The sequence below is a fragment of the Saimiri boliviensis genome, chromosome 11, assembly GCF_048565385.1.
Source record: "Saimiri boliviensis isolate mSaiBol1 chromosome 11, mSaiBol1.pri, whole genome shotgun sequence".
Lineage (NCBI taxonomy): Eukaryota > Metazoa > Chordata > Mammalia > Primates > Cebidae > Saimiri > Saimiri boliviensis.
In genome coordinates this window covers 10,154,141-10,177,878 of record NC_133459.1, presented here as the reverse complement: position 1 = coordinate 10,177,878, position 23,738 = coordinate 10,154,141, and the positions used below count along the sequence as shown (strand labels likewise).

The 23,738-nt window shown below is 42.9% G+C and overlaps 1 protein-coding gene across 2 annotated transcripts in view; it reads left to right on the top strand.

Moving 5' to 3' along the window:
• MTOR (mechanistic target of rapamycin kinase) overlaps positions 1–23,738 on the top strand; it is a 155,978-nt gene that overhangs the window by 43,586 nt on the left and 88,654 nt on the right. For both annotated transcript variants that reach the window (XM_074380054.1, XM_010346531.3), the window contains exons 20-28: positions 4,487–4,573; positions 7,295–7,462; positions 7,955–8,067; positions 8,706–8,868; positions 10,266–10,358; positions 11,748–11,894; positions 17,084–17,226; positions 21,554–21,716; positions 21,854–21,999. In XM_074380054.1, coding sequence (XP_074236155.1) covers positions 4,487–4,573; positions 7,295–7,462; positions 7,955–8,067; positions 8,706–8,868; positions 10,266–10,358; positions 11,748–11,894; positions 17,084–17,226; positions 21,554–21,716; positions 21,854–21,999 — 1,223 coding nt within the window. The remainder of the gene's footprint in view (positions 1–4,486; positions 4,574–7,294; positions 7,463–7,954; positions 8,068–8,705; positions 8,869–10,265; positions 10,359–11,747; positions 11,895–17,083; positions 17,227–21,553; positions 21,717–21,853; positions 22,000–23,738) is intronic.

Sequence of the window (23,738 nt, the reverse complement as noted above, 5' to 3'; positions counted from 1 at the left end):
TAGAGCTTACTCCTAGCTTTCTTCCTAGGACAAATTTCTCTTATGAGCATTCACTGAAGTAAACTGTTTTTATCTGAAAAAGTCTTCATTTCACCCTCTTTTTAAATCTTCATTTAGCAAAGAATATGATTCTAGGTTCTCCTACAACTGTAGATATGATCCCACTTTCTGACTTCTTTTTGTTGTTGTTGAGAAATCATGGATCCCTTTTATATAATCTTTTTTCTGTGACTTTACTTCTCATTGTTTTGTTATCCTGAAGTGTTCACTATTATATATCTATATGTGAATTTCTTTTGTTTATCCTGTTTGAGACTTGCAGGGCTTCCTGAATGTGAGGATTAGTATCTTTTAGCAGTTCCTGAGAAATTCTCATGTATTATCTTTTTTGGAATTTTGTCCTTACACCTTTTTTTTTTCTTTTGGAATTCTGATTAGACATGCTATAGATTGTCACTTTATCATTAATGTCTATTAGCTCCTTGGCCATATTTTTCATCTTTGTCTCTCAGATGCATTCTGGCATTCATATCTGTTGTCTGTTCACTAATTCTTGAGCTCTGTCTTTCACTTGTGATTGAGGTTTTGGTGTTTTATGTCTTTTTTTTTTTTTTTTTTTTTTTTTTTTGAGATAGAGTCTTGCTCTGCTGTCCCGGCTGGAGCACAGTGGTTCGATCTTGACTCTCTGCAACCTCCCCACCTTCCAGGTTTGAGCAATTCACATGCCTCAGCCTCCCAAGTAGCTGGGACTACAAGCGTACACCACTATGCTGGCTAATTTTTTTTTTTTTTTTTTTTTTTTTTTTTGCATTTTTAGTGGAGACAGGGTTTTGCCATGTTGCCCAGGCTGGTCTTGAACTCCTGGCCTCAAGCAATCCACCCACCTCGGCCTCCCAAAGTGCTGGAAATGCAGACATGAGCCATCATGCCCAGCTGGGTTTTGGTTTCAACTATATTTTATTTCTTTAAGTTGTAGTAGGTTCTTTCAAATATGCCTAGTATTTTCTGGTGGTATTTTGTTCCTTACTAAAATTATTTTATTCTCACCTTTTTTTTTTTTTTTAACATCGAATCTTGCTCTGTCACCCAGGCTGGAGAGCAGTGATGCAATCTCAGCTCACTACAACTTCCACCTCCCAGATTCAAGCAATTCTCTTGCCTTAGCCTCCCGAGTGTCTGGCACTACAGGCGTGTGCCACCATGCCCAGCTAATTTTTTGTATTTTTACTAGAGACAGGGTTTCACTGTGTTGGCCAGGCTAGTTGTGAACTTCTGACCTCAAGTGATCCATCCACCTCGGCCTCCCAAAGTGCTGGGATTACAGGCAGATCACCCTGAGCTGATTACCATGATTACAGGCGTGAGCCACCATGCCAACCCTTATTCCCACTTTTTTTAGAAAGGCATTTTAAACAGACTAAACATCAAATACTTCTATTATATGTAAAATTCTCAGTGGGTCTGATTCTGTTTCTTGTTTCTGAGAAGTCATGCTTGTCAGAAGCATGGCTATGCTTCTGGTCATGCAATATGTCATGGTCTATTTCCTTACAGGTTTTATAATTTTGAATCATATAGCATATTCAACTAGTCTTTCCCTGGAGCAATACTAGAAAATCTGCTCTAAATTTGCACATCTCCAGAGAGGTTATGCGTTTACTTCTGCCAGGTGACCCAGGAGAACTTTCATTTTTTGGCTTAGAGATTCCCAGGCCATAAGTTAAAATAAATCCCTAAACCCATATGATAAGAGGCCTGAATTTATGAACTCTTAGGGGAGGCATTTTTCTACCCGGACCTCATATCATAACTGGCACATTTCTTTTTTTAAACTCACCATTTCTCTTAATATGTAACTCTTTGAAGGTTTGGCTTTATGTGAGAGGCTTCAGTCTGGAGCACAGTGGCATGATCTCAGCTCACTGCAACCTTGCCTGTGAAGCTGAATCGATCCTCCCACCTCAGCCTTCCAAGTAACTGGGATTCCAGACACGTGCCACTGTGCCCAGCTATTTGTTTTTGTTTTTGTTTTTGTTTTTGTTTTCTTCTTCCGGTAGAGATAAGGTTTTGCCATGTTGCTCGGGCTGGTTGTAAACTCCTCAACTCAGGGTAATCTGCCTGCCTCGGCACCCCCCCCCCCCCCAAAGAGCTGGGATTATAGGAATGAGCCACCACACCTGGCCATTTCAGTTCTAATAATCTTACAATCATATTTATCTTTTTTGCCTTAATTTTAGGCTTTTCATAGTGGGGCAGTTTGGGAGGAGATCTAGTGCATCATATTTTCAGGAGCAAAACTGTGTTCTTTTAAAATACTCATGTTCTGAGGAAAAAAAGAATGCTAGTGAAAGGCTAAGGGAGAAGAGGCAGCTCCTCTAGCTCCCTACTCAGCATTGAAGCACTTAGCTGTCCGTGTCCCTTGGGCAGCTACTCCTTAAGAATAAGCCACTGATGTGCTCCCTAACTGTGCACCAAGGACCAGGAAGCTTGTTTCCTCTTTCTGTTTCGTGGTTTTCTCTGACCTCCCCACCATCTCTGTTGGCCAGTTTTCCTCCAGCTTAGGTTTTCTGCTTTCTTTCAGGCTTTGCATAACAAAAATTTGTCTGAACTTTATATTTAGTTTCATGTTCCTTCATCTCTGTAATGACATATTTGTATAGGGACCATTTTATAAAAACTGTCTATAGGCCTGGCGCGGTGGCTCACGCCTGTAAACCGAGCACTTTGGGAGGCTGAGGCGGGTGGATCACGAGGTCAGGAGTTTGAGAACAGCTTGGCCAACATGGAGAAACCCCATCTCTACTAAAAATACAAAATTAGCCAGGCGTGGTGGCACATGCCTGTAATCCCAGCTACTCAGGAGACTGAGACAAGAGACTCACTTGAATCCGGTAGGCAGAGGTTATGGTGAACCGAGATCACATTATTGCATTCCAGCCTGGGCAACAAGAGCAAAAACTCTGTCTCAAAAAAACAAAAAACAAAAAAAAACGTCTGTAGTGATTCAATTTGGGGGATGGCGGGGACCAGGAGATAGTAGAAGTGACTCTACTTAGTCAAACATGCCATGTGGTGATGTAATCACCTTTGAAGTCAAAGTCATCATTAGGGAGTGTGTCCAAACTCTTCTTTGACCCCAGTCCTGAATGTCCTACTGATCTTGCCTCTTTGGATAATGAGTACTCTTAAGTTAATTACTTACTGATTGAAATAACACTTTTTTTTTTTTTGAAGCAGTGCTTTTTATTTATCCCCCACTTACCTAACTTTCATGTAGATAAGAGTGAAAATATATATATTCATTTTCCAAATTATCCTTGTTAATGGTGAGGAACAAAGGCAGAGAGAGCTATAAAAATTTGGGGGAGAGAAGTTTCAAATATTATTTGCTACTTATTGCATGTAATACTATCTGAAGATCATAACAAAATGAAACCTACATCTTGAAGACAAATCTTTAACCTGGAAAGTAGTTGAGATTTTCTCTACCCACACTTTCCTTATTCCCAGCTTTATTTAATGGACATTTTTTTCTTCTTTCACCTAAAAGGTATCAGCTTAAGTAGAATCTCTTCTATCCCTACCCCAGTTTGCTTGCTGTTTTGGTTCATAATCTCTCAGAGACACAGTTAATTAAGACCTAAGTAATGAGTTAATTACTATAAATGAGCTACAATAACCATAATCAAGAGTTAACTTTGTTTATTTTAGGAAGTAAGTAGTTATTAATTAGAGCCAAATAAACAAAAGGTACATTTGTAGTTGGTTAAAACTTTCAGGTTTATTTTTACGTTTAGTGACTCCAGAGATCCTTCAGTGATACAGACATTCATTATATGCACTGAATCGTATTCATGTCCCTGTAGTGCTTGACATGAATTATCCCATTTAAGCCTTACAACAAGTCTATGAGATAAGTACTAAAATGGAAGAGCCTGGACACTGGGAGGTTAAATGAGGGTTACAACACCCCTGCGATGCAGTAACTGGCTCCTCTGGTATGTAAAAGCCCCTGACAATTGTTTCGAGTCCCCATCACCATTTAAGTTTGAGTCTTTTTTTTTTTTTTTTTTAAAGAGACTGGGTCTCACTCTGTCACCCAAGGTAGAATGTAGTGGCACAGGCATAGCTGACTAAGCCTTGAACTCCTGGGCTCAGGCATTCCCCCCACCTTAGCCTCCATAGTAGCTAGAACTATAGGCAAGTGCCCAGCTAATTTTTTGTATTTTTTATAGAGACAGGATCTCACTATGTTGCCCAGGCTATTCTTGAACTCTTAGCCTCAAGCAATCTTCCCACCTCGGCCTTCAAAAGCACTGAACCTTCATACCTAGCCAAGTTTGAGTCTTTGAAATATATTATCAATAGATAGTGTCGTGTGGAAACCCATTCCTTAGTTGTCTTTATTTGTTCACATGAACTTAAGGTAAGCCTGGGGATTCAGTGTGCTTCACGATACCAACCGGTTGACTCTTGTCCATTTCAGTTTTTGTTCCAGCAGCTGGGAATGTTGGTGTCCTTTGTGAAGAGCCACATCAGACCTTATATGGATGAAATAGTCACCCTCATGAGAGTGAGTAGAAGTTAATGCTTTGGCCCCTTCCGTGTTTGGGTCAAGGAAGGCTCAGAAGCAAGTTTGGATGACATCGACGTTTTTTTCATGGATCTTTGGAGAGCTGTTCCAGCCCCAGTCCAGGAGGTGGAACAAAGCCCACTGGATTTTGAGGGGGAGGAAGGGCTTTTGATCCAGGTTCCCAGGTATAAAAGTGCAAGGCATGACGGCTGAAGAGAAATCCTTAATTGTTCTGCCAGAAATAGAATCTTGGGTTATTTGCCTCACTCACAACAAAGCAATTTCACTTTAATATCACAACAGTGCTTTTCTATTCTCACAAAAGCCCTCTTCCTTACTGCTCATAAACCATGAAGGGATTGAGAATTGGGTTTTTTTAGGGCTGTTAAATATGATGGACATGTGTCGGGCACCAAGGAACAAGGTGATGCTTTAACCTGCTACCTCCAAAACCATACATATCACCTTTTGACTGCAGTGGCACATGAGAAAAGGCTCAGACCCCAGGATTCTATAACATGCATTAAGTAGGTGCCAGAAGACACCCCATTGGCAATATCGTTTTTCCTACTGTTCTATATAATTTAAATGTCTTTGCAGAGAAGGTTGCTTTGCAGAGACAGCATGTCCTCAAAGGGTGGGAAGATGATTTCTGTTCTTTCACACCAGACCTTCGTAGTTAGTTTGGAGGAAGCAGCAGGATTAAAATCAAAATGGCTGGCTTCAGATGGAACTTCCCAGCACCTGGGTCTCAGAACTGAAAACCTCCCACATGTATAAATAATTAAAAGCTCCTCTATTCCCTGAGTGCTACCACAGAAGCCTCTGTGCCAGGAAGATTTAGGCAGAATACTAAAAAGGCCGATGGCTGGTCTTAGGGAGAGGAGGAGCAAGGGAAGAAGCAGTGTCCTCATGGGAGGAGGATGAAGTCATCTGTGACTTAATCCCCCCAAGAAGGCTAAACAAGGACACGATATGACCATATTAAAGTCCTAACAGGTTTATGACTAGTACACAGGGATTTGAGGCAGGGAGCCTTACACCTGCAAAATGCAGCTTTCCTTTCATCCCAGATAGAGAAGGTGCAGCAGGGGCTCTTCCTTTGACTATTGATTCTGGGCATTTTAATGAGCTCCCCCGAGCCTGGGAAGAAAATAGTCTTTGTGAACAGTGGTCCAGCTGACGTCCCTCGGCAGGCTTCCTGGCATCTTTGAGGTAGAGAAGCCCCTGTGAGGAGCTGATGCTAATGCAGCTGGGAGGTAGGTAGGCCTTCTCTAAAGAAGGCAGAGTGGGGTTCAGGTGAATGAACATCAAACTCTGGAGGCTGTGAAATCTGTGGTGTTTCTTTGGCAACACTTTTAACCTAGAAAACACAGCTTTTTCAGAGAGAATACTTATCTCCAAGTAGAGGAAAAAGAAGTTTTACCACCATCTTCTACAGCCATTATGCTTTTTAAGATATCTTTTTAAATAAAAATACTGTATCTTTCTATAAAGCCTTTCATCTGGGGAGTTATCCTTGTTTTTATGGACTTCTACTTTGAACTGTTTAGAGCAGGTGTCCCCAAACTGCGGCCCCCTGAGGCCATTTATCCGGCCCCCCACCGCATTTCAGGAAGGGGCACCTCTTTCATTGGTGGTCAGTGAGAGGAGCACAGTATGTAGTGGCCCTCCAACGGTCTGAGGGACAGTGAACTGGCCCCCTGTGTAAAAAGTTTGGGGACATCTGGTTTAGAGGCTCCAAGGATATTAATATTCACGTGTTGCCGTCATTAGTAGGATTTCTATTATTAAATCTCTTAACTCGAGAAATGTTAAAGATGGTGGTAGGCAGCTGTCTTTTTGAGTTGATTTGAAATGATAGCTTTTCCCAGAGTTAGAGGCTTGGACTAATTTGCTTTGTAGCGCTAAGGCAGGATCTGTGGCCAGTTGGCTAGGGTTTTATTTTAGTAACTTAGGTGGAAAATAACCATATGGGTGTAGAAAGGTACTCATTTTGTAGCACTGTTCAGGCCTGATGAATAGATTTTTGAGAGGGGACAGATGTTAGGTGCTATCTATTAATAGCAAAATCTAAATCCAGAAAAGCCAGGAAATCTTTGTAATACTGGAGTCACCCTCTGGTAGAGATCAGATGATACCAAAGTAAGGTCCAGGTCCACCCTGAACCACTTCAGAGCTCTTAGAATGACTTAGTCATCTGTTCATTCTAGAATATTCCGGATGGTCTGATTGATAGATTCTGGGGATACAGAGATGAGTTAGAGGTTTCTTGTCCTTCAGTAGCCTACAGTCTAGAGGGAGTATGGCAAAGCAAAGGAAGTCTTACAGCTGCTAGCAAAGAGAGTGTAACGGACCCAAGTGGATCGTGGAAGGAGAACAAGAAAGTCTGCGTGGGAGAAGTGAGGCTTGAGCCAGGTCCAGAAAGACAGATAGGACCTAACTGAACAAGAAGTAGGATTCCAGGCAGAGGAAGCAGCATGAGCAAAGCCCAGAGGACTGAGGTAGCCTGATGCATCTGGGCAAATGCAGTCGACTTTGTCCAGGATGGTTGTAACATAGGATGCAAGAAGGTCCTAGTGGGAGGAGGGGAGGGAGGAGTTGATCTCGGCGCAGACCATGCTCACTACAGTTTTGCTTTTCTGGCCATTTGCATTCCTTGGTTCATATATCAGCAAAAGGGGACCTGACTCAGCTCCTCTGACTTTTTTCTCTTTGTAGGAATTCTGGGTCATGAACACCTCAATTCAGAGCACGATCATTCTTCTCATTGAGCAAATTGTGGTAGCTCTTGGGGGTGAATTTAAGTTGTACCTGCCCCAGCTGATCCCGCACATGCTGCGTGTCTTCATGCATGACAACAGCCCAGGACGCATTGTCTCGATCAAGGTGAGTAGCCTACATCATTCTCCAGAGAGATTTTCTGCTTCCCTCAGAGTCCCTGGGTGTTCAGCTCAAAGCTGAGACCTTGTTCTGAATGACAGGTTGACACCCGCTTCGTAAGACAGAATCCCAAGAATACTAATACTCAATGTGTGCAGTTTACAGAATGTCTGTAATCCTCTCTTGATTATCCTTATGTTTCATATCTCTTCTAATGGATTAATCTTGGCAGATATTTTATCCCAGACCAATTTTCTTTATTACCCAGCAAATGGGCTCCTTATCAACTCAAATGAGCACAGAGAAAGCAAAGTAATATGTAAGCAAACAAAATGTGGGGGAGAAAGTGCTACCCAAAAGGATATAGTCCAAGGCCATTTAATAAAGGCTTTTCCCAGTCCCCACAGAACTTTGAATTATCCGCACCACCACCCGTTCCATGTCCTTAAATACTTGGGACCTGACTGTTGATCACCATGCTTTTGTTCCCTTTTGCAGTTATTGGCTGCAATCCAGCTGTTTGGTGCCAACCTGGATGACTACCTGCATTTGCTGTTGCCTCCTATTGTGAAGTTGTTTGATGCCCCTGAAGCTCCCCTGCCATCTCGAAAGTGAGCACCTCCCCTTTGGGACTAGCAGTCATTAAGCTTTTAATGTTTTGTTGAAAATGTTTGTTTCTTAAGTTCCCAGGCCATCTTTGTATTTTGTTGTCGTTTCAACTCTCATTATTTTAGTTTAGAAATGTCCCAGGTTTGGCCGGGCGCAGTGGCTCACGCCTGTAATCCCAGCCCTTTGGGAGGCCGATTACCTAAGGCAGATTACCTAAGGTCGGGAGTTCAAGACCAGCCTGACCAACATGGAAAAACCCTGTCTCCCCTAAAAATATAAAAATTAGCTGGGCATGGTGGCCCATGCCTGTAATCCCAGCTACCCGGGAGGCTGAAAAAGGAGAATCAACCCAGGAGGTGGAGGTTGCAGTGAGCCGAGATCGCACCATTGCACTCCAGCCTGGGCAACGAGAGCAAAACTCTGTCTCAAAAGAAAAGAAAAGAAAAGAAATGTCCCAGGTTTATGGTAATCTTAACTGTCCTATCCCACTGGAATATGTGTTGAATACATGTCATCCAAAATACTTTAGAAGCCATTCATTCCCATCCCCTTCAATGCTGACTGTTAAGATCACCCTCAGCCACGTGTCTTCCTTGGAGATTGTATGTTAGCAGTTACTGTATGTTAGCTATTGTTGTAGGGCAGCGCTGGAGACCGTGGACCGTTTGACGGAGTCCCTGGATTTCACTGACTATGCCTCCCGGATCATTCACCCTATTGTTCGAACACTGGACCAGAGCCCAGAACTGCGCTCCACAGCCATGGACACACTGTCTTCACTTGTTTTTCAACTGGGGAAGAAGGTAAGATGAGAGGGTGGACAGATAGGTGCTCTTCTGCCTTATTTGGAAAGAATTTGTCTGTGAGCCACTCCATTTGGTATTCTACGGTGCCAGCCACCATCAGAGAACATGAAATTACTTGCTTTTTTTTTTTTTTTTTTTTTTTCATTTGTTCAGCATTTATTGAGCAGTCTGTGAGCGATTGTACTGTTCTGGGGACAACACAGTAAACAGAATGAAATCCTTGCTCTCATAGAGCTTCCATCCTAGTGAAGCAAAGCAAATAAACACAGCTTGTTTCTTAAGAGTGATGGATTGAAGTGGGGAAAAATGGTCTTTATTTAGGGTAGACAGAGAAGACCTCTGATCAGTTGACACTTAAGCAGAGACCTAAATAAAATAAAGGCCAAATTGCAAAGAACTGGATACAGGGAACAGAAATAGCAAATGCTGGGGTTGAGGTGGCAGCTAGCACGAAGAGTTCAGGGCATAGCCCAAGAGCAGTGTGACTTCAGAGGAGTGAGCAACAGGGACATGTTCAGAGTTAAGTTGATGGAGATAAGGCAAAATAGTAGAGATTAGATCTTGTAGGCCTGTAGCTCTCAAAATATAATTCCTGAACAAGCAATATCAGTATCTACATACCTGAGAACTTGTTAGAAATACAAATTCTTGAGCTAGGCACAGAGACTCACACCTGTAATTCCAGCATCTTGGGAGGCTGAGGCAAGAGAATTGCTTGAGATCAGGAGTTGGAGACCAGCTCAAGACATAGCAAGACCCTGTCTCCACAAAAAAACTTAAAAATTAGCCAGGCATAGGGACACATGCCTGTAGTCCCAACTACTCAGGAAGCTAAAGCAGAAGGATGAACCCAGGAGTTCCAGACTGCAGTAACCTACATAATTATGCCAGTGCACTTCAGCCCGGGAAACAGAGCAAGACCTCATCTCACCTAAGACCTACTGAATCAGATACTCTAGCTGTGGAGCCCAGCAGTCTGGTTTCATGAGCTGTCCCACTAAAATTTGCAGATCACTATTGTGGGCCATTGTAAGTACTTTGGCTTTTACTCCGAGCAAGACTGGAAGGTTTTGGTGGATTTTGAACACAGGAAAAATATGATCTGACTTCATATTTTTAAATGATAACTGTCAATGCAGTGTGGGAAAATAGACTGTGGGGATAAAGGCAGAGCAAAGATCCGTTAAGAGACCACCATCATAAGCCTGATAGAAGATGATGGGGACTTGGGCTAGCGTTATAGCAGGAGATGGGAAGAAGGATTCTTCTGAATATTACAGTTAGCCACAAACCCAGAACAAATGGCCATAACGTAGTTGTATAACATTTTTTCCTCTGCTTTCTTTCCACTCTCCAAAATGATAGTTTCTAATCTCTTCCCCCTCCTATTGTAGTACCAAATTTTCATTCCAATGGTGAATAAAGTTTTGGTGCGACACCGAATCAATCATCAGCGCTACGATGTGCTCATTTGCAGAATTGTCAAGGTGAGCTACACTTCCTTTCCCTTCTGAAGTAATTGTCAAGGTGAACTGCACTTCCTTTCAATTCTGCAGTCCCTATTGTCTTTACTGCTTGATATTCTTGTAATCTTGGCTATGGGAGTTTGTATAGCTTTTTAGCTCTAAACTAGGTATTGGCAAACTTTTTTTTCAGTTTTGTAGGCCATGTGATCTCTTTTGCAACTCCTCAGCTCTGCCACTGCAGCCTGAGAGCAGCCATGCATGATGTGTAAATGATGAGCCTGGCTGCATTCCAGTAAACCTTTATTTATGGACACCTCAGTTTGATTCTCTCAACCTTCATGTGTTGCAAAATGTCAGTCTTCTTTTGATTTTTTTCCCCCAACCATTTAAAAGTATAAAAACCCTTCTTAGCTCTTGGGCTATATAAAAACAGGCAGAGGGCTGGGTGTAGTGGCTCATGCCTTGGGAGGCCAGGCGTGTGGTAGGTGGATCACTTGAGCCCAGGAGTTTGAGACCAGCCTGGGCAACATGGTGAAACCCCATCTCTACAAAAAAATACTAAAAGTTAGCTGCTCATGATGAAGGGCACCAGTGGTCCCAGCTACCCAGGAGGCTGAAGTGGGAGGATCACCTGAGGCTGCAGTGAGCTGTGATTGTACCAGTGCACTCTAGCTTGGGTGGCACAGTGAAACCCTGTCTCAATGTAGATTAAAGGCTGGCCCAGTGGCTCACGCCTGTAATCCCAGCACTTTGGGAGGCTGAGGCAGGTGGATCACTTGAGGTCAGGAGTTTGAGACCAGCCTGGCTAACATGGCAAAACCTTGTCTGTGTTAAAAATACAAAAATTAGCCAGGCATGGTAGTGCATGCCTGTAGTCCCAGCTACTCAGGAGGCCGAGGCAAGAGAATTGCTAGAACCCAGGAGGCAGAGGTTGCAGTGAGCTGAGATTGTACCACTGCACTCCAGCCTGGGCGACAGAGCTAGACTCTGTCTCAAAAAAAAATAAATAAATAAAATAGATACATAGGGAGGCACAAATAAATAAATGAGTAAATAGTTCTTTTTAAAGAGTAAAAAGCAGCCAGGGAATGGGGCTGTGTGCTACCTTTGTTCCAAATACTTTATCACTCTTCCCATTGTTGGCAATTGTTTATCTTCGCTAGTTGCATGGTTGCTTGCTCCTACTGTAAGTCAGTGCTTGTTAGTAACTGAGACTGACTAGCAAAGACTGGTCTACAGTTGTGGAGTCAGCCCACCTGTGGTTCATTTTGTTCATGCATGTGACTTTGTACGTCTTACTGAAATCCTGGCTCTACCAGAAGGTCTGCACCTCCCAAAGTTTAAAGATATTTTCTAAACCAGAAACATCTGGTAGAGTCGTAGGTGTTTCTTGTGAATCTCTGGTTGCAGGGATACACACTTGCTGATGAAGAGGAGGATCCTTTGATTTACCAGCATCGAATGCTTAGGAGTGGCCAGGGGGATGCATTGGCTAGTGGACCAGTGGAAACAGGACCCATGAAGAAACTGCACGTCAGCACCATCAACCTCCAAAAGGCAAGTCCATTGTTTCAGGAGACTGGGGAAGGAGAGCTCTGCTCTTCTCACTTGCTCAAGACTTTCAACTGTTGCCACCTTCAGTTTAAACCAACCAAAAACCAGTCCATTGTTTTTTCTAGAAATCTAGACACCGTGAACTTAGATCATTTTGTCTTTTTCCAGGTATCTGCATTGTAATTTTGTTTTGAATAGAGAAAACATAGAGAACAAAATGTCCTTTTGTGCTCCCTTAGAGTATGGATGCTAGAACTTTTGTTGCAAATACATTCTCATTTTTTACATGAAGGCTGCAAAGCTAGTGAGCCCCATAGTTGGCAGTGAGACTGATGAAGGCTCCTTAAAACACCATTCAAACTTCTCAAACTCATTGGGTTTACCACTTGCTGGGAATCTTGTTAAAATGCTTATTCTGATGTTGGCAGTCTGATGTTGGGCCTGATACTCTGCATTTCTGACAAGCTGCCAAGTAATGTGATGCCACTGGTCCATGGACCACACTTTGAGTAGTGAGGTTTTAGATCTTTCTAGGTGATTACTGAATTCTCTCTGTTGGCCAAAGCCTAAGGTATGACCAGCTTTTCACCATGTATGCCACCAGCCATTCTCCTAAAAACAGGCAATTCCAAAGCATCTTAGTGAATCAGAGTAGAATAATCATAATTACTTCACTGACTTTTAAATAAATACACCACATTGATGATTTTCCACATTTTGCATTAGTCTTTCATGTTTCTGGTGACTGTAAGCAACTTCCAGTTTGGATTTCAGTGTTATTTTTCATCTGTTAGCCAGCTCACTCCATGTGCAGCAGCAGAGGTGAAGAACTGGGCAAGACAGTCTCGGCTGACTCGTTCACTTCTTTTGGCAAAGCCCATAAAGACTTGAACACAGTCCTGTGTGCATGTGTGTGGGCTCATGCCCAGCTTTGGAATAAACTGGGGGTTTATTACTGTTGTTTCAGAGTTTTTACTCACGTATACAGCTTCAAGTGACCACTGCAAAGAAATGTTTGCTGGGTCAAGATGGAGGTAGTAAAATATTCCTGGGTCAGGAGTGATGCTGCTTTCCCTCTGGGGATCTTGTAACTGCTACTCTGAGACTTTAGGAGGAAGAAAAAGGTTATCAGTCACCTGGCATTCCCAGGCAATCATTGAGGCCACCCTGCTGACACCTCACACTTGAGAGAGGAGCCAGGCAGGAGGCCAGATGCACATTTCCATCCAGATGTTTTCATTCTGACTAGGTTCAGAATGTCCTTCCAACCAGGCAGCTGTCCACCCTGCTTTAGAGCTTTGTTCTCTCTATTTTAGGAAATTCCTCAGTAATCTAGTTTGCTACCAGGAAGTTTTGCTTTCTACCGAGACTTGGAAAAAATAAGCATAAACCTTGCCAGATAGACAAAAGAAAGACTGTTAGTTTATCTCACCTGAGAAAGTAGATCAAGTTCAAAACTCTAAACAAAATCCTCCACAGCTGACTCTCAGGTCTATTTCATTAGAAAGTAAATTTTGAGAACTGGGCATGGCAGCTCATACCAGTAATCCCAGTAATTTGGCAGGCCAAAATGGAAGAATCGCTTGAAGCCAGGAGTTTGAGACCAGCCTGGGCAACATAGTAAGATACCATCTCTATGATAAAAATGACAAAAATTAACTCTAATCTGGACGACAGAGTAAGACCCTGTCTCCAAAAAAAAAAAAAAGAATTGAAAAAGTTTTAAAATTAGCTGGGCAGAGGGATACCTGCCTGTAGTCTCAGCTATTTGGGAGTCTGAGAGAGGAGGTTCACTTGAGCCCCGGAGTTCCAGGGTGCACTGAGCTGAGGTCGTGCCACCACACTCCAGCCCAGACAACAGAGCAAGATTCTGTCTCTACAAAAAAAAAAAAAAGGGGTGGGGTGGGGGCAGGTGTGGTGGCTCATGCCTGTAATTTCAACACTTTGGGAAACCAAGGCAGGAGGATTACTTTAGCCTAGGAGTTCAAGACCAGCTGGGACAACATGGCAAAATGCCCCTCTACAAAAAATGGAAAAATTAGCTGGGCATGGTGGTGAATACCTGTAGTCCCAGCTACTCAGGATGCTGAGGTGGGAGGATCTCTTGAGCCCAGGAGGTCAAGGCTGCAGTAAGCAGTGATCATGCCACTGTACCACTCCAGCACAAGCAACAGAGCAAGACCCTATCTCACCAAAAAAAGAAAAAGAAAAAAAAAGCAGAGAGGTAAATTGTACCTCATTATAATCATGTAATAATAATTAGGGATTGGTATATTTATCAGTCTTAACCAGCTTTCAAAGTAACAATTTGCCACCTCAGTCACCGTTTTATTGGCTGTGATAATAGAGGATTTATGTGATTCAGAAAACAAAAACCGGCCGGGCGCAGTGGCTCAAGCCTGTAATCCCAGCACTTTGGGAGGCCGAGGTGGGAAGATCAGGAGATTGAATCCATCCTGGCCAACATGGTGAAACCCCGTCTCTTCTAAAAGTACAAAAATTAGCTGGGTGTGGTGGCGCGTGCCTGTAATCCCAGCTATTCCAGAGGCTGAGGCATTAGAATTGCTTGAACCCAGGAGGTGGAGGTTGCAGTGAGCCGAGATCACGCCATTGCACTCCAGCCTGGCAACAGAGCGAGACTCTGTCTCAAAAAAACAAACAAAAACATAAAAACCATTTATGTATATGTCTAGAATGCCTTCCAGAATTTTCAGCAGCTTTACTGTCTGTCTTACGATAATCTATTTGGGCTTACCTTCACCGTGAGTAAGCTGGCATTCCATGAACATGCACCAGCATAACAGATGAGGCGGATAGCAAGAGGAAACAGCTCACGTTTGCACAGTTTATAGAACCCAGAGAATTGAGAGTTGATGTTTTACAGAGCAGCAGGAAAGGGCCACATGGGAGACTTGGCCTAGTCGATAAATTAAGCTACGATTTTTTTTGAAAACCTATTTAATGCCATTTATCAAGTAACAGTAACAAGTAACATTTATTGAGTGCTTTCTATGTGTCAGGCACTGTTGTGGAGCACTATATATTCACTCATGTAATCTTCATGATAACCCCATGAAGATAACCCCATTAGGTGCTGTCGTTGCTGTCTCACTTTATAGATGTGGGCCGTGAGGCACTGACAGATTAAGTAATCAGTGTCAATTAGTGTCAGTGGTAGAGCTGGGATTTGATCTAGATAGTGTGACTCCAGAGCCCACTTTCTTAACCACTGGGTTGAATTGTCTCTGCCTTACCCAGGCCCAACCTCACTTCATCAGAGGGAAAAAGAAACCAGTAATACTTCCTTGTTTATGTGCAGCTTTTAACAGTTGCTACATAATACAATACACCTATGCATAGACCCATCTTATAGGAAAGAAACCAGATATCTGTGGACAGGAAAGGACTGGATGTTCCCATTTTGCTCAACTGAACAAGGTGTAAAAGTCAAGCCTCTCTCTTCCTTCTCATTCAGGGGTTCTCATTGTATGGCTAGTGGTAATTATTTAGTTTGTTTCTTATAACATTTCTACTTCGGTTTTTGACATAAAATGGTAGTTTGTATAACTCTGTTCGTCGGTAACTCTTTTATTTATTTTTGAAACAGAGTTTCCCCCTTGTTGCCCAGGCTGGAGTGCAGTGGCACAATCTTGGCTCACCACAACCTCTCCTTCCTGGGTTCAAGTGATTCTCCTACCTCAGCCTCCCAAGGAGCTGGGATTACAGGCATGTGCCACTATGCCCGGCTAATTTTGTATTTTTAGTAGAGACAGGGTTTCTCCATGTTGGTCAGGCTGGTCTCAAACTTCCGACCTCAGGTGATCCACCCACCTTGGACTCCCAAAGTGCTGGGATTACAGGTGGGAGCCACCATCCCTGGCTCATTGATAACTCTTTAGAAGCAACAGCAGATCTCCATTTTATCCCAGGGAGGTGATGGTTGAGTCCTTGATGGTTAGGCGTAGCACACAGGGGTCTTTTCACTCACTGGACCACTTCAGAGGCTAAAGTTTGAGAACTTCTGCTCTAATTTGCATGATTTCCCCCATTTAGGGAGGATTACGTGTTCTCCTGGAAAAATCTTTGAAGAACATATTTTAAAAGTTAGGGATTTAGTGTAGTTAGGGCTAGGCCAGTTCAAACAGGTGTCGTTTTGACAATAATCACAATCATTTTTTGCTCATTTATTCCAGCTAAGCCATTTAGGTACATTATCCCTAGATGAAGAACTCTGAGGCTCAGCTGCAGCATACAAGTAATTTGCCCAGGGTGTTATAGCTGCTGAGTGGCAGTGCCAGGATCCCAGGCACGTGTTTCTAACTTTAGAGAAATAGGCACACAGCACTAACTTGGTGCCAATCATTGTTACAAATTCATTACATTACTAACTTAAAACACCCCGGGAAGCAGAAACTATAATCCTCATTTTTCAAATGAGGAAACTGAGGCACAGAGGAGTTAAGTGACTTGCCAGAGATGAGACCCAGTATGTTATATAACTGGGATTTGAACTCAAGCCATTGAGTTGTGTGTAGCTGTTGGCCACAGCACTGGTACTGACCTCTCCAAAACCTCAGCCTTTCCGCCCACCTGCCTGAGCTGCCCCTGGAAGTAACTCTTGATGTCTGCAGAGTTCAGAGTTTTGAGAGAACTTGGAGGGGATAAACTAGAGTAGAAATTAAATCTGTTCTGCTTTTTCTTGTTCTGCCACAGTGCCATGTGCTTTGGGCTCACTGCTCACCTGGTTGTAACATAATTCATGATGGTGTAAACCTGAGCCTTTTCCCTCTTGCGTGACTCTTCACCGTCAGATGAGCTAGTGTTCTAATGCAGAGGATGCAGCTCCCTTCATGCACTGCTGAAGGCCATTCGGCTTTGTTGAATGTACCCCAAGTGTGACAGTCCCATCCATTCTGGTTCTGTAAAGCTCCCTCCTTTGCTATAGTCAGAGTCCAGCACAAAGGAGTTGTGAAACAGGCTTTTTCCACAGTGTGGTATGTTCCAGAGTTGGTGTTCTTGCTTTATGGCTCTTAATTAAATATTGTTCTTTTGTATTTGCACTCTAGGGGAATTTTATCATGAAATATGGATTTTATAAATCAAAGAAGTAGGCTAATCATTAAATAGATGAGGACTTTTCTCAGTTGGCCCTTGAAGCTGATTGTTTTCCATTGTCATCTGTGGGATCACAGGCGTGGGGCGCTGCCAGGAGGGTCTCCAAAGACGACTGGCTGGAATGGCTGAGGCGGCTGAGCCTGGAGCTGCTGAAGGACTCATCATCACCCTCCCTGCGATCCTGCTGGGCCCTGGCGCAGGCCTACAACCCGATGGCCAGGTATAGTGTGTCAGCGCAGGTGGAAAAGATCAGCACATGGAAAGCAATATCTACAAATTAGTTTTTATTAGAAGTAATAATAAAGGGGCTGGTATTTTTAATTTTTCTAATTTTGTGGGATGCCAAAAAACAAAAAAAACCAACAAATTCAACAAGCTCATACTGTAACATCCATCTTAACCTTGCTGGTAGACCACAAATAAATGCCTTTTTCTAGTACATTTAGGTCTAACATTTTAATTACAAAGTTATTTATAATTCTAAAAGGAAGTATGTAATTGTTGAATGTAACTTATTTCCAGTAACAGTGGTATTCTAATTATTTCTGTGTTTGTTACAAATACCACAAAAAAAAATGGTCTGAAACAGTAACAGTCATTGATTTTGTCCTGAATCTGCAATTTGGGAAGACTTTTGGGGCAGCCTGCCTCTGCGCCACATGGCGTCAGTGGAGATGGTTTGACTGGGGCAGGATGGAGGATCTGCTTTCAAGGCTGGCTTGCATGTCTGGCAAGATGCAGCTGACTCTCAGCTAGAAACCTAGCTGGGAACCTGGCTAGCAATCTGGCTAGGAACCTGGCTAGGAACCCAGCTATGGCTGGGGGCCTTGCTTCCTCTCCATGGGATCGCTTCATGGGTTGCTTGGCCCTTCTCACAGAAGGTGACTGGCTTCAAGAGCGAGTGTCCCAAAAGAATGAGGTAGCATAAGAGCATGGTGTTTTTATTACCTACCCTTGGACTTCACAAAGAGTCACTTCTGCCTTGCCCTGTTGGCTCAAGGCAGCCACAAAGCCACACACAGGCTCAAGGGAAGAAGACATGGATACCACCTCTTGATAGATTCTAGCAAGATTCTAGCAGAGTGTATGGAACAAGAGCTACTGTTGCAGACATCTTTGGAAAATAGAATTTTCCAGAACTTTTTTTCTTTTTTTTCAGACAGTCTTGCTCTTGCCCAGGTTGGAGTGCAGTGCTGCAATCTTGGCTTACTGCAACCTCCACCTCCCAGGCTCAAGTGCTTCTCATGCCTCAGCCTCCCAAGTAGCTGGGATTACAGGCATACATCACCATGCCCAGCTAATTTTTGTATTTTTAGTGGAGATGGGGTTTCACCATGTTGGCCAGGCTGGTCTTCGACTCCTGGTCTCAAGTGATCTGCCCACGTTGGCCTCCCAAAGTGCTGGGATTATAGGCATGAGCCACTTGGCCAAATTTTTTTTTTACTGACACATAATAGATGTACATATTTTCAAAGTACATGTGATATTTTGATACATTCATAAAATGTGTAATAAGCAAATCAGGATAATTGGGATATACATCACTTTAAACATTTATCTTTCTTTTGTTTGGTTTTGGTTTTTGAGATGCAGTCTTCCTCTGTCACCCAAGCTGGCGTGCAGTGGCACGATCTTGGCTCACTGCAGCCTCCACCTCCCTGGTTCAAGCAATTCTCTTGCCTAAGCCTCCCAAGTGGCAGGGACTACAGGCACACACTACTATACCCAGCTAATTTTTGTAATTTTTGTAGAGATGGGATTTCACCGTGTTAGCCAGGCTGGTCTGGAACTCCTGACCTCAAGGGGTCCACCTGCCTCGGCTTCCCACAGTGCTGAGATTACAGGCCTGAGCCACTGTACCTGGCCTGTCATTTTTGTTTTTGTTTTTGAAATGGAGTTTCAAAACATGTCTTCTTCCCTTGAACCTGAGTGTGCAGCTTTATGGCTGCCATGAGCAACAGAGCAAGGCAGGGACTCTGCTGCCCAGGTTGGAGTGCAGTGGCGTAATCTCGGCTCACTGAAGTCTCAACTTCCTGGGCTCAAGTGATCCTCCCGCATCAAACACCTGAGTAGCTGGGACTACAGACACGCACCACCAGGCCCAACTAATTTTATTTTTTGTGGAAATAAGGTCTCACTATGTTGCCCAGGCTGATCTCAAACTCCTGGGCTTAAGCAGTCATCCTGCCTCAGCCTCCCAAAGTGCTGCAATTTATAGGCATGAGTCATAACCATTTGTTTTTTAATTTTTAAGTGTCTTAAAGATTTTGGAGTACAAGTGCAGGTTTGTTAACAAGGATATGCTGTATAGTGGTGAAGTCTGGGCTTTTAGTAGAACCATCACCTGAATAGTGCACATTGTATCCGTCAAGTAATTTCTCATTCCTCAACCCCACCAAAAAATTATATTGTTTTAAGTAGTAAATCTTAAACAGCCATTTAAAATTTGGTTTACAGGCTGGGCATGTATAATCTTAGCACTCTGGAAGGCTGAGACAGGAGGATCACTTGAGGCCAAGAGCTCAAGACCAGCCTGGGCAACATAGCCAGACTCTATCTCTACAAAAATAAAAAATTTAGCCAAGCGTGGTGGTACACACCTGTAATCCTAGCCATTTAGGAGGCTAAGGCAGGGGGATTGCTTGAGTCCAGGAGTCGGAGGCTACAGAGAGCCACAGTTGTGCCACTGCATTCCAGCCTGGATGGCAGAGCAAGACTGTATCTCAAAAAAATTTTTTTTGGTTTATAAAAATTTTAATACAGGTGAAAGATTTATAATATAATGAAGTAAATACAATAGAATACAAAACTGAAAATTAAAATAAATGTGAATATAATAAAGATTAGAAAGTAATATAGCAATGGTTATCTCTAGGAAGGTTTTAGGAGTGATCAGTTTCTTTTTTATTCTCTTCCTTATTTTTTAGATTTTTCTGCATTGGACATTATTTATAATGAGACATAAAATGGTAATTTAATTAATAAGCAGCCCTTCGCGTTAGCAAGCAGAAAGCAAGGCATTTCACTTCATTTCTGTCAGCACAGCTGCTTCGCTGTTATGATGTGTATTTAGCAGTAGTGATGGCCCCTGAGACCGTTGCTTTGATGCCATGATTTGCTTCCTCTAATTTCTTTCAAGTATTTTTTAATGCTTTACAAATAGTTTCTAGGACTTCCAAGTTTCTGTAGCATGCAGATTTCATATGCTCAGCGGATCCATTTATTATTCCTCTTTCCTGCCCAAGTCACCTCTGAGCATACTGTTATCCACAAGAGACTTGTGATAAATATACACATAATGTTTTTATCCCCTTAGTCCCAAATATGGTCATTCAGGATCCAATGTGGCCTCTGATCTAGATAAGGAAAACTCTTTTTATGTTTTTAGAGATGAAGATCTTGCTTATTTACCTGTCTGGTCTTGAACTCCTAATCTCAGGAGATCCTCCTGCCTCAGCCTCCCAAGTCACCAGGATGACCAGCCACTGTAATTACCTGGCTCCAAAAACTTATTTTTAAATTTATAGGGGACTTTTTTTGGTCTTCATTTTATCCATTGGATTTTAAATTTTTTTTCTGTCAAATTTCAAAATCATGAATATTAGTCTAACTTAACTTGTTAATATAACAGAAAATAAACATAGAGGCATCACATGCTAAATCTATCCATTATAGGCATATCCTGTTGTTTCCCACTCCCTTTCCCGCACAGTCACCAAAACAGTGGAGGATAGGATTAAAGTTAGATGTCAGGGATGGCGAATGTGTCTCCACGTGGCACTGTGGTAGCGTAAAGTAGTCATAGTAATCTTTGAAGTGGAACCTCTAGTTCCAGGTGTTTGCGAGGCCCCAACGGTTAGAGATTGGTTTAGAGAATCTTGTAGAAGTTAGGGATTTGGATCCTATTTGCTAATGTTTCTAGTCCTGTTGTCATTTTTTATCACAGTCCAACTAAGGGTTCTGGTTATATTTAGAATGCAAAAGCAGATGGTGCCTTTGACATTTCTGACCTTAAGAATGTAGACATTATCCCAAGACATCCCAAGAATCATATAACGATTATTATTTTCTGCATTTGTTAATGCCAACTTCTATGTTAGAAGTCCCCATTCTGTTCATTTCCTATTTCCGCCAGTGAAGAGAAATGATGCAAAAACTGCTAAGAAATATTCCTTTGGAGAAAAGTTACTTTGCTCTGCTCTTCTCCCCACCCTGCTGCTCTCCCAACTCTATCACTCTCCCTCCAAGTCACCTGTATATTCCAATGTCTGTACCTGCACTGTAAGTTTCACTAGTCACTAGCCATATGTGGTTAATTTAATTAAAAATAAATAAAATGTAATATTCGGTTCCTTAGCCACACTTGCCACAGTTCAAGTGCTTAATGATCAGTGGCTACCATATTGGATAGGAAAGTTCTCTTGGACAGCTCTGGTCTGTATAACCAGAATCATGGATGCCAAAAGCCCATTGATAGGTGTGACTTTGAGCAAGCAGGCAGAGGCGTGAGGGGTCTCTCCATCTTTTTTCACCTCCTCTGCCTTCAGGGATCTCTTCAATGCTGCATTTGTGTCCTGCTGGTCTGAGCTGAATGAAGATCAACAGGATGAGCTCATCAGAAGCATCGAGTTGGCCCTCACCTCCCAAGACATTGCTGAAGTCACACAAACCCTCTTAAACTTGGCTGAGTTCATGGAACACAGTGACAAGGTGAGACTTTTCCCCATTGTCCAGATGGAGGCTGACAGGGAACCAGCTGGTGGGAGGACAGAAGCATCCACACAGCCTTCTCTTGTTTGTGCCCCGTCTGCCATTTTCCTATGTTGTGAGGTTTTGCTCTCCTCCAGGGCCCCCTGCCACTGAGAGACGACAATGGCATTGTTCTGCTGGGTGAGAGAGCTGCCAAGTGCCGAGCATATGCCAAAGCACTACACTACAAAGAACTGGAGTTCCAGAAAGGCCCCACCCCTGCCATTCTAGAATCTCTCATCAGGTAGGTCAAAAACCCTTTTTATTTGCCACCTCCATCCAAAATGACCTCTCCTCTCCCACTGCCTGGTGCCACTTCACTGGAGTCACTTGGAGACTTCTGCTCTGTGAAATCTGCCTCTGGGTCTGGCCAGCGCATTTAAATGACATGTTGTTGCAGATGGCTCTCCCCAGGAATCTAGCTATGATTGTCATTTCTTTTGACCCTTTACTCCCTGGGCTCCTGCTGTTTTCCAGCCTGTCCTTTCTTGTCCAGTGAAATCAGTTGAGAAGCAATTCTGTGGCCATGGCAGCCTAGGAAGATAGGTTTTGTGTCTGGATTAGATAGTGCTGTCTAGGACTGGAGTAGAATGTGCTGGTTCCTGGGCTTCAGAGGATACCCAAGGGCACAGTGGGGTTTTATCAACTAAATATCAATGCCTGCATCTTCCTCCTCTGGTACTTTGCGAATGTAAAAGCCAGAGCATAATCTGAAATCTAATGGTCTTTTCTCTAATTTGGTTATGTTCTCTACTGTGCTAAGCGTTTTCAGTCTTCTGAGTATGGAAAAAATAGGTTGTTTAATAAATTTTCTGCTGTTAGGAAATTACAAGCAGCACGAAACATTAGCTCCAGCTCCTAAAGAACCATTCACTTCCCCTAATGGTTATCAGAGAATATCAACTCTGGGATCTCATTATCTTCATGTGAATGCTAACATGGCTGGTCATTTCACTGCAGATAGTTTAGAAAAAAATCATCCAGCTAATAAGTTCCTTCACCGTGGCTGATAAAGCCTGCTGTGTGTGGTGCCTCCTTCCTTTGAGAGGGTCATCAAATAGTTAAGTCCTTTCCTAGCTCTGCTTTTGAGAAGATGTTCAAAAGAATTCCTTTAACACTTTAAAAAGTTAGCAAAAAGATAGAAATAGAATCCTGTTTTTGCCCAAATAAATTGGATTTGGAGAAAACATTGATATCTGAAATACCGTGTAGGAACAATTAAAAACATGCTGTCCTATGAGGAGGCATGCTTCAGTTTCAAATCAGGCACGGTAAATGTGGAAACCTACATTTCTTTCTTCATTCTCTGGCTTAGGTAATGTGCTCTCACATGATAGCTAAGAGAAAAGACGGCCGGGTTCGGTGGCTCGCGCCTATAATCCCAGCACTTTGGGAGGCCGAGGCAGGAGGATCATGAGGTCAAGAGATCAAGACCATCCTGTCCATCATGGTGAAACCCTGTCTCTACTAAAAATACAAAAATTAGCTGTGCGTGGTGGCAGGCGCCTGTAGTCTCAGCTACTCGAGAGGCTGAGGCAGGAGAATAGCTTGAACCTGAGAGGTGGAAGTTGCAGTGAGCCTAGATCGTGCCACTACACTCCAGTCTAGCAACAGAGTGAGATTCTGTCTCAAAAAAACCTAAAAAGAAAATATGATAACTAAGGTCGGGTAACTCACTTTGCATATTAATTTCCTTGCTTACCTATTTGAGACCTATTTGAAACTTCCCTCATTCCACCCTTAATTTTCCCCCATATTTGAGACAATCACAGAAACTTAAAGTTATGCAGATTTGTAGCAGAAAGATGTAGTTGGAGGCCTGGAAAAGTACTCTAGAAGGTTATTTAGCTTTGTAAGCAAATATAGTTGATAGTAAGTCCTCAGAATTCCCTGGAAATTGATCTTGTCCTTTGTTTAAAAAGCTGTTCCAGGCCAGGTGTGGCGGTTCAAACCTGTAATCCCAGAACTTTGGGAGGCCAAGGT